This window comes from Zingiber officinale, chromosome 3B (genome assembly GCF_018446385.1).
Source record: "Zingiber officinale cultivar Zhangliang chromosome 3B, Zo_v1.1, whole genome shotgun sequence".
NCBI lineage: Eukaryota > Viridiplantae > Streptophyta > Magnoliopsida > Zingiberales > Zingiberaceae > Zingiber > Zingiber officinale.
This window is the reverse complement of record NC_055991.1, coordinates 132,113,877-132,125,334: the sequence shown is the minus strand read 5'-3', so window position 1 is coordinate 132,125,334 and position 11,458 is coordinate 132,113,877. Positions and strand designations below refer to the sequence as shown.

Below are 11,458 nucleotides of genomic sequence, written 5' to 3'. Positions count from 1 at the left end.
CAAGTAAAATCCCTTTGCCTCTTCTTTCCTGTTTTATTTGTGTACTTTATTTATGCAAGTGTTCTTTTAAAAGTTTGAGAAGGGTTGTGCTTTAATTTTCACAGGGCTATTTAACCCCCATTCTAACCGGCCCAACGCGGTCCAACACATTCTCCATATAACCTCTGCTTATGAATTGATCATTTTTTATTAATATATATATATATATATATATATATATATATATATATATATATATATATATATATATATATATATATATATATATATTGGACTCAAATGCTAGCTTGAAACTAGCTTTGACAAAAGTCGACATTAACACTAGATTCTTTTAGATGTCGAGAATAAGAAATACATCAATTAATATCACATCATTGCCTGATGTCATCTTTAGTGACACTTTGTCAAGACCAATAATGTTGGAAGTTACAAAATTACTCATGATTAGCTTTCTCCCATTGAAAGGAGTATAAGTTGAAAACTGAGTCTTGTTAGAGTAAATGTACCATGTAGCACCAATATTGACCCACCACTATCTTGGATTAGCCACTAAGTTGGGTTTAAATACAACGACAGTCAGGTCTAATTCTGACATGTCTATTGACATTGACTTATCTTCGAGCATGTGTACTTGAGTGACTTTGAATAGTTTTTGGTCCTGTAACTTGGTTTGCCACAATTGTGCCATGTTCCTTGGAACTTCTAAGCCTTCCCTTGGCTCCACCCTTTGTCAGGATACTTTCTTTTCTTGCTAATATTTGGTTCCATTAGATAATTTGCCTTTGCAAATATAGACATTTTTGTTAATTCTGATTGCTTGTGATTATCGTCTTCAATATGTAGTCTTACAATCAAATTCTTAAGTCTCATCTTCTTTCGCTTGTACTTTAGATAATTATTTAAATTCCCTCCAAAAAAGTGAGAGTTTCTCGATTATCGTGATAACTTGAAATGACTCATTCATTGTCATGCCCTCGACATGAATATTATATAGCATCAGTTGCAACCCTTAGATTTAAGTCATTACATTTTTGGAATTAATCATTTTGAAGTCTTAGAATTTGCTGATAATAAATTTCTTCAGTCTGACATCTTCTATTTTGTACTTTCGAGAGGTTCCCATAATTCTTTTGTAGTTGACATTGGCTACATACATTGTATAACGTATTGTCCAAGCCATTAAGAACATAATTTCGACATAAGAAGTCACTATGTCCCTAAGCATCATATGTCACTTTCTTTTCTTTATCAACCTCGTCTTGAGAAATGGAGGGAGCATCTCCACGTAGGAACCTCGTAAGATTCAACATGGGTAGGTAAAATAACATCTTTTGCTGCCACCTCTTGAAATTAGTACCTGTAAATTTCTTTGATTTCTCGCCATGTGTCAGTGGAACAGGAGTCATCGATGATGAATCCATCAAGATTGTGTTAGTATCATCCCTAAGAGTTAATTATGAGATGATTGATAAGGAATCTATTATATTATATTTTATTAGTAAAAGATAATATTTATAGTTATTATATTTACTTCAGATCTGTGCTAGTTGAATAAGTATAATAATATCCTAGGATAATAATTCTAGTCTACATCATATCAATTTATTGAATTGATAGTGGGAGGTTGTAGATTAGAACACTGCTCTTAACTATTCCTACTTAATCATTAATGTACAAGGACAATATTAATTCGTTGAGACTAGCATGTAGGTCAATTGATAACTTAATCTCACAAGTCATGGATACAAAATATTAAGTTGACAATGGATGTATATTAGAGAATATGTACTGAATTGATCTGCTATGAGAATATTTCATATATCATTATATGAGTGTTATAAACATTCTTATAGTAATTATTAGTATAACTAGTCCTTAAACCTGAAGTCACTACGATTCCCAATATAAGAGTTATGTACTTTGGTATCGATAAATGTCATCTGTAACAAGATGAATTATAAAGTCGATTATTTGGTATGCAATAAGTTATGCAGAGGAATACGAGTGGCATAGATAAGATTTGTCTCTTTTATATATGACGGAAGTGATATTTGTAAGTCCCTTGATTAAGTAGGGCTACTAAAATACATGACCCTGCTCAAATAAGTTAATATAAAATATTGAGTTCATTTGGTTAAGTGACTATACTTGGAGATCAAGAAATACAAAGATTAATATGAGCATAACACGGTCTATGCCTCATAGATTAATCTAGATATAGAGGATGGAATGATCTAGTTATACGAGATAATAAACACAGATAGGTTAGGTCAGGTCTTGACATTTTCGTCACTTGGGTACCAATGATGCATTGCTAGATTCTGCTCATTGCTTGTGTATCTAAAATGGGTTTAGAAATACTACCAACGTTACGAGAACCTATTAAGTCACACATAAAGAGAATGTTTACTTGAAGATTGATTTATTTTAATTTGATTAAAATTGTATCGATTTGAGCGTTAATTCTGAAATTGGTTTTGGACCTTATTATGACCCAACCTAATCAAGAGCCTACTAAGATAAACACTAATATTTATCAGAGAAGATGAAGAATCATCGGAGAAGATGAAGAGTTCATCTGATAAACGAGGAGTTAGTATTTTTTTTTCTTCTTTTAATGTCACATTAAATAGCCATAAAAAGGCCAAGGAGGTTGAGAGGTATGGGTGTCTCTTGGATTGCCACTATATACATCATTCTAGCAAGATGAGGAAGTAGGGGTGTTTCTCTATTCTTTTCTCTTCCATTTTCATGTGTGAATAGTGCTCTTCAATTCCAAAGTTCTTAGAGAAGAACCGAGGGACTTACTTGTGTGGATACCATAGAGGCGTCGACATTCTAATTGCGTTGAGATCTACTTTAGCATCGGTGTTGCCAAGATTGTTTTGTTCAAGCACCAAAAGTAACAATCTGATCAAAATGTGCATTCTACATTCATTTGGATCTCTAGAGAGATCATTTTTCTGCTGCGTATATATGTTATTTTTCGCAACTAATCCCTACAGATTGCATGGACAATTAGTCTTAAAATTGTTGAATCTAGTGGTGGTGGTGTAATCTGAGCGCGAACAGAATGACGGTACAATAAGGCTTAGGCGAAGTCGAGACTAAAGTTGGACTTCATCTCTTTAAGAAGTATTTGCCCCACACAAGGTGCTCACAGAACACGACTATCATCTCTCAAAATATAACAACTTTATCTTGTGATGACAACATTGCAAATCACGAGACTTCCAAATTGAAGAAGCTTCTTGAACTCCCCAAATGCAAGTATGAAATACAATGTTTGCTTTGAATCGAAATGAAGGAAATGACAACATGAGGGGCTTATTTATACTTTATGAAGGGTTAGAAGTGTAAGTACCCCGGGTGAGTTTTGATGTGATCAACCGAGTTAGGTTAGACTATGCAGTTTTGATCCCTTGTGTCTAAGTGTGCAAGCAATTATGAACACAAGAAGTCGAATGGAAGATGCAGCTAGCGAGAAGGATGGTACGAGAAGTGAGTCGACGAATTCGGTGCATCCGAGGAATGAGGAGCTACGAAATAGTACACCGGCAGACGAGAAGTACATGTATAGCGCTTTCGAAGGATGAGAAGCCGTGGAGGAAGACTATTCAAGGAGAATGCCAAAGTTGGATTTGGATGAGCTCAACTCTGGAAGACTGAAGAATAACCTAAGCGACCGAATAAGTCAACTGTTGAGTTGACTTTGTCCAGGAGCCTGGACCGAGTACAGGTGCATGGACTAGATCCAGGCACCCAAAGCAATGTTTGTTAGATTACCAAGCCGTTGCAGCGAAGATTAGCACTGGAGTCCACATCAATAGATTATAGACACCCGGGAGGTGCTACGTCAGCCAGCGACTAATTTCGACCAGTGGGCTATAAATAGAGATCTAGTCCTCGAAGTTCAGTACAACACACTCTGTACTTTCGTCTACAAATCTTGTTTTTACTGTTTGTGCTTACTACTGTAAAGGGCTACTTTGTCTTTACAAAGGAGTTCTTTTATTGAGCTTTACATCTCCTTGAATTAGTAGCCTCCCCGATTATAAATCAAGTAAATTTTCTACCTCTTCTCTATTTTGTTTATATTTTTATTTGTTTAAAATTAATGTGTGTTCCTTGCTAAGTTTAGTAGCAAGAGATTCAAATTTCTAACTTACAGATTATTCATCTCCTCTAGCTAGTCTATCAAGACCAACAAGAAGAACCTCTTGGTTCAATCAAATCTCATCTGTCAAGTTGAATTAGATGATTTAGATCACATCTCTTCCCAAGAAACATAATATTTCTTCATTTGAATGTCTTCCGGTTTGAATTCAATGACTGAGATTAAATCATCTTTAGATATAGTTATACCTTTTCATTTGGATAAATCTGATTTATCCAATTTAATCTGACGATTATGTCACACATTAAATGATGAACTTTAATTTCTCATTCACACTCTTATGCTCAAAACCAATTTTCCAACCTATTGGAAATCTAGTTAAAGGTCAGCACAGTGATATTAACCGTAGTTGAACACGCGCAGTAAAGTTTTCCAACAATCGTTACAATTTTTCCATGTCAAATTTCAGATGGCTCGACTATGTCTTCCAATCAATATCGATGGCAAGTTGGTCCAGCTCTGTTATTGTCAAAAGGTGAACGCCGACTAAAGCAGATGATTCACATGCTTCATTAATTTAATGGTTCTATTTCTCTTAAGGAATATAATTGCCTCACTGTCATAAGGGCAAAAGTAAATTTGCTTTCCCTGAAAGCAATCAAACATCTGGGAACCTCCTCTGGTCTACTTCATGGGACACCCTGAAACACAAGTTTCTGCTAGTGCCAACTCTCATCATGCTCACAGTTAATATACGAAAGAAAATGAACAAAACAAAAACAACTGCGCGCAGTAAGTTTTATTGGCCGAAGCAATAAATAGTAGCACTGCTGTATACGTGTTGCAAAGGTGGGTCCTGCCGCCCAGCGGCCCCCTCACCCCTGCCCCACGAGTATGAGAGGGAGTAAATCACGGTGAATACGGGCCCGGCGATGACAAGCCGTGTGGTTTACACTGCTCGCTCTTGTGACTTGTGAAGGGATAAAAAATTGCAGTAGGTCACATGGACAGGAAGAAGAAGGTTCCCTCCAACACACACAAGCCATATGGTGGGCCGTAGCTTTGCTCTGAATATTGGAACTCAACTCACTAGTTCCTCACTCTCTCTCACACACCAAACTTTGGGTAGCTCTTTCACATTTAAAATCATTCATTCATTCTTGCTAACAAAGCTAGCCGACGCCACCTCTAGCTCCAATATAACAAATCCATCAAAGAGCGAGACTCTGTGTCTCTGTCTATTTTTGGTGCAATGAGAGACCGGCGAACGGATCGGTTCGTCGTCCTTCCCTTCTCCGTCGGCTGTGTCTCTCAGTCCAGCGTTGCGGTCTGTGAAAACCAACCGAAGAGAGCGCAGGCTGGGACAGTTCCACCAACATCGAGTAGTTAGTGTCTCGTTCTAGTTATCTTAACTTGTTGTTCATGAAATCTAATTGATTGTTAATTAACTGTGGTTCTCTGAAGGTGGGAGGCCGAAGAACTCCTTCAGCATCCTTCTGTTTCCGCGGCCGAACGTCGCTGCGGGGTTCCAAAAGCTAGCCAAGAGCTTCAAGAGCTTATCCCACTACTTTGTGTTCGAGGAGGACGAAGAAGACGAGGAGGAGGCGGAGATGGAGATCGGGTTCCCGACCGACGTGCAGCACGTCGCTCACATAGGCCTGGACGGGCTCGGCCACGCGCCCGTGAGCGGAAAGCCCTCGGAGTTCCTTCCTCTTAATTCCTTCCTTTTCGATGAAGCAGTTCGAGCTGGCCATGGCGGCGCAGGCTGGTAGCTAGTACTGCCGCTCCACTTGCTTCTTTTCGTCGGGGCTTTCTGTTTCTTCCGAACTGTTGCATGCTAGCTTACGGTGAACGTCGCTGCTTATAGATCTGTAATTTTTACTGTGAGTTTGGTGATGAATTACGGCGTGCCAGTGGCCAACACTTTTGGGGTTCACATGATTTTGGTTGCCCACCAAATAGATTTTTGGATGCGGTCAAAGTTTTACACGAGAATATAATTATTAATGCTTAAATTTTAGTTTAAGCAAAGTGAGAGGCTGTTCTTGTTCGGATGTGGAACGCGGCCGCACATGTCGTTGTCTTTTGCGGCGAATCAAAATTGAGAAGCGGCACCGGATCACAAGTTGTCTTTTTCCTTCTTATTTTTTATCACACATTATCTGACAAAGGTCATTTGATGAAATTTAATTCTCGTGATGCAAAGCGACAGTCGTCGTACATGAAACCTGGACCGGCCCGTGCCTGACAAGATTCGTCTCTTGAGAATTGAATGATTCACGCTACGCCCGCTCGTACGAAGATGAATGCGCTCATAGAAGCTGCAACAACATGGAGCAGAAGTACGTTCAAGTACAAGATAGACAATAATGCAAACAGTGTTAATATCGTAACTTCACAATTAGTAGAATCCTTTGTCCTGAAACACATTTTTTCACTCAGAAAACTTACATATGCTGTATGTTCTTTTACCTATTCTACATTCAATGCCGTTGATCTTGCAAGTAAAGATATGCCGACACGGCAGGCTTGAATTCTTGTAGGATCTTTCAATGTTTTCAACCGCTTGGTTTAGCATGCCGCTTGTGTCTCCTAAACCCCATAGCAAGGATATGTGGGGCCGTGGGTTCTGCATCAGGAAACAAGTGAGTAACTTTTTAAAACAGTTTGATGAGAAACAATTATAAACTGAATGGTTGTTTAGATACATAATGCATGAAATTCTAAGGGGAAAGTCATCGTCTAATTTTCCGAGGTATGCTATTAGGATAAAACAACATATTGCTTAAAAATTCGGTAGCCCGGTTAGTCAATTTAACACATACACTATCCACAATAGATGCCACTAGTGGTAAATCACTAGTGGCAATTAACATTACATACCTTATAAAACTCAGGGAGACCATGTAATCTATATATCACGTCTACAAGTCGAATCTGCTTGGATATCTAAGAAGAAAAAAATCAACATTAGCTTAAAAAGTTGCAAGAGCCTCCTATAGATAAAAAATAAAATAAAATAAGATCTTTTAAAAAGTACAGTGAGCATCAAACCACAAAAAATTGAAAACAACAACTATTTATCCAAACGTTGGTATCTTAAATTTTGTACCACTAAAGAGATAAGTTGGATTGAAAACAACTATCAAGTCGTACTTGTGAGTCTGAGAGCTCTCATGGTCATCAAGCTGTGGCTTACAACTATTTGAAGTTATACCATTAACAGCAACCAAAATGTCATTCTACATATAAAAGTAAATGAGCACACTGTATTCAATGTCATCTGAAAAACACATGCAAAATCTAAAATCCACTGACCACAGCCACAGGTGTATTGGAGGTAGTGAGAACAATATCGAGTATATTGTCACTTTCTTTTGCAATGAGGATTTCTGTTAATATGTCAGGCTCCTTCTAATCTCTCTTAGATTGTTCCTTCTTCAGCCACTTGAAGTAGCCTACCTTGATGTATCTCTTTACATATCCTATGGTGGAAGGAACCACGGAACAAAAGACACCTATGGGAGAATTTTTTTCTAGGTATTATTTCCTGTCATTTCATTAGGTGAAAATGGAGAAAGAGATGGGGAAGATTGATATGGTAGAAAAAAAGGAATACAAAGCATCTGCGGTAAGTAGAATAGAATAGATAAATAGGTCTTCGATGGTTTTAAGTGACTCATATGCAGTAGATAAATAAGATAAACAGGATAATATTGAAAGAAAAAAAAGAGCAAAATAGAGGCTGGTTAGGATTTGAGAAAAATACAGGAATAGAAATGCCTGTACAAAAAGACAATGTCAACCTCACCTCTAAGGCGAATCTCTTTTTTGGAAACCCTAACCCCCAAAAAGGGTCTCTAACACCATGTTCAGTTTCAGGAAAGAGAATATTGCCCTGCTTTATTAGTGAGATGATCACTATATATATATATATATATATATAACTCATGCTAAACCTTAAATAATTATTAAAACAATAATCACTACTAATCTAAACCTCTAACTCCAATAAATATGATTGGTTGTGCCACAATCTTATAAAATTTCCATTTATCTTAAGGCAGGCAAGACAATTACATAAGATAATACAAGCTCATCCATTTCGACAATTCAATCTTTATCCTACTAATTACATCATCAATTATCACCTTCTTGTTAAATAATAAATACAAGATACTTGAAATTTTTACTTGATGGGATTTCATGTTACTCATCTCAACTATTCCTTCAATTTTTTTATTAAATCCTTTAACTAAATTTCATATTCCACTTTTTGTTATATTTTAACAATCAACTAAGATAGTTTTGCTATTTTAACTGGAATTTGTCAGTAAAACTCTTCATTACACAACGACTCCAACTTTGGCCATAAATCCACAATAGTCATCTCATTGATGACATCCCAAAGAATCTTGTTTCAAAGATGTAATATATATATCAGTGTCAAAGGCATGACAACATAGAAAAGAAAACATAAATGAAAACACACATTGAAACCCCACAATGAGGAGAAAATCATGGACAAGAGAGCAAGCAGACAACAATGATAATGAAATACAAATGCTATACAGCAAACACAAAATGATGGAAAATCACAAGAACCTTAATTGTTGTCTCTCCATAGAGCTCATTTTTTATGTTGTTTTCTTGTCTTGTCTTAGCCTATCTGCCACTACATTCTAAGATAACACAACCATTGCTGGTGGATCCTGTAACTTATACATGAACATGGAATTGGAAAAGGCTAACCAAATCTATGTTGGCTGCCATACGTGCATGCCTTGAATAGGGTCCACAATTATGCTAACCCACAACTTGAAAATTTATTGATCTTTAATACAGTGCTGATGTGTCTGGGACCTTATGTTGTTCTGATGCATTGATGAACATCAACAGTTCTATGGACCTGACCTGGTCTATCAAACCCATAGATTGACAACATGGCATAATTGCCTTGATGCTCCAACTATCTTAGTAGTATGCTCCAACTAATCTTAGTAGTATGCACTTTGGTTATACAATAGCTTGACATGCATTTTAGCTCATCATGTTGGTAGCTCTGTAGTCTCATGCTTCAGGATTCAATAACTTGAACACATTTGAGTCATAATTAACAAGGCAATTTGACTTTTGTAAATATTTTTTGTCCCGCCATTGATACTACTATCTGTTCATCTTGGTTGTGGGAACCAAATGAGGATTATGAGAGTAGATTTTTAGTGCTAATTTCAGAAAGAAACTGAAGATTACTTGATGAAAGTGTAAATTTATAATTGGAAGTTCGCTGAACTTTTTCAATCAATAATGAGGAATCAATTAGATAAAAAAGAGGATTGAGGCTCTATTTTAATGCCATTTTCTATCCCTGATGTAACATCTGATATACCTCTGAAAGACCAGCACCCATAACTTCAAGCGCAAGGAAAGAGCGTGTTTGCTCATCATTGACAAAGACATCCCACTTATTGAAATCTATAAAGTACCTGTCACTCATAAGAAGGTGAATTTATTACTAAAGAGAAAATAAAGGAAGCACTAAATTAAGTTTAGATCGTGCAGGAATGCAAAGAAATTGTAGATTTACAATTTACATGGTATCTAAATCCCTTTAGAGTGTAGGATATTCACTGACCTTCTCTGTGATTGGAACCTTTGACGAAGCATAGCCACAATAGACTCAATTTGATGTGCTTGAATAGGAACTGTTCTTCCCAAGCTAATATGGAATTCTCTTCCTAAGAGAATTTGCTCTAGTTTTGCATTGTCTTTGCATAACTCAGCAATAGGGAAGTCACAATCAACAGCACAAAGTCCAGGAACTAGAGATGCAATTTGTTTTATAAAAATGGATAGTTGCGTCCTAATTGGTGTTGGTATGAGAACTGCAAAACAAAATGTTCATAACTAAAATAATAAAAAATGTGAAGGTTTCAAGAAAAACAAGTAATCATAAAAAAATATTCAAGTTACAGAAGCCTATCATATTATTCTCAGCATTCCATATGCAGGCAGTTTGTAGATCATCTGACTAGAGAAGTGCCTATCTTAGATTAGGCTATTTGAAACTCTATTGTAGAAGGCTTATCGCACATTGACAATATATCATCAATATATAGATGGTATAGGTGCAATCACTTGCACAATCCCTTTTCCTCTTTTTATTTTTTATCAACCATCTGCAATTGTTTATTTAATAAATCTTATCCTTGACTGTATATATAATATATATTTCCTTATGCTTTCAGTAAACATATCAGATAGCATATGGCTGTATAGATCAAAGCTTGCCTCGCAAAATACATGGCTTATAACAGGGTAGTCAGAGAGACAGACAACTTTGAGCACTTCTCTAAAGTGAAAAATAATTAAGCAGACAAAAGGTGGCTGATGGTACAAAACCTGGGATGTAAACATGAAGTGCATAATTTCCTTCAACATGAGGGAAGCTTCTGATGCGGCTTCCTTGAGTAGTTGATGAAAAATCTGAAAAATGTGGGTTTGCATCAGCAATATCACAAAATCAATAAAAAGGCTATCCGAAAACCTGCTAGCACATAAAAAAGAAAAAACTTGGCAATGATTTGTAACATTAGGAGGTGATTAGGATAGTTAATCTTGTTATCAAATAGGAAAAGGTGAAAATAAATTCATAGTTTAACAGTTAGATGCATTGTATTAACACGATTGGAATACCTAGTATTTATGAATTCTCTTATTCAAAATAAATAAAAAAAGAAAACAAATTTGCAGAAGCGATAAACCCTAAGGGGAGAAGCAATTGGATTCAGTTCATACTCGAAACATGCGAGTCAGCATCAAAACACAAGAGACAAACTTCATGCAAACGGCACAAAATTAAGGCATCTTTTTAGCAGAGAACGTCAAATTAACAACATCGAAAATCAAACCAGAGCCACCCTTCTCGTAGCACAATAAAGTCGAATCCCTTAATCCCGTCTATTTCTGAATAAGAGCCTTACTTCCAGCATCAAAACCAAAATTAAAGCAAACATAAACTGGAGAGAATAAATATTTCATACCAGGAAGATCGGGTGTTTGAAGGAGGTCGAGTGGCGGCGGCGGCAAGGACACCGGCAGAGGATGCAGCTGTTGACGCACCTCGCGTGAGTTGATTTTGGCGCCATTTCTGCTGCTCATCGATTCGGCAGCAGGTGAATCATCTGCGTCCGACCCTTCGGAGTCGGCGCCGTAGGATGCCCTCAGCGCTTCCATTTCTCTCGTTCCTCTAACTAGCGACGAACCACTTTCCCATAGGCCTTCTATAGTTCTAGGATATATATTATTCCGAGAACATATTAAAATACGATTTCAAATTTT

General features: G+C 36.8%; 1 protein-coding gene and 1 pseudogene across 2 annotated transcripts; one reads left to right on the top strand and one right to left on the bottom strand.

Annotated features, from left to right (window-relative positions):
* The first annotated feature begins 5,176 nt into the window (after positions 1 to 5,176).
* LOC121967821 lies at positions 5,177 to 6,143 on the top strand (annotated as a pseudogene).
* Positions 6,144 to 6,280: 137 nt separating this feature from the next.
* LOC121967819 (U6 snRNA phosphodiesterase-like) lies at positions 6,281 to 11,409 on the bottom strand. 2 transcript variants are annotated; one of them, XM_042518293.1, is made up of 7 exons: positions 11,161 to 11,409; positions 10,520 to 10,603; positions 9,753 to 10,002; positions 9,507 to 9,603; positions 7,001 to 7,066; positions 6,590 to 6,746; positions 6,281 to 6,438 (listed from the first exon to the last, which is right to left on the bottom strand). In XM_042518293.1, exons 1-7 carry the CDS (start codon positions 11,351 to 11,353, stop codon positions 6,395 to 6,397), a joined length of 891 nt encoding a protein of 296 aa, XP_042374227.1. In that variant the 5' UTR covers positions 11,354 to 11,409; the 3' UTR covers positions 6,281 to 6,394. The 2 variants fall into 2 exon arrangements, with proteins under 2 accessions (XP_042374227.1, XP_042374228.1); XM_042518294.1 differs by lacking the exon at positions 6,281 to 6,438 and having other exon boundaries at positions 6,480 to 6,746.
* Between the last annotated feature and the right edge of the window lie 49 nt (positions 11,410 to 11,458).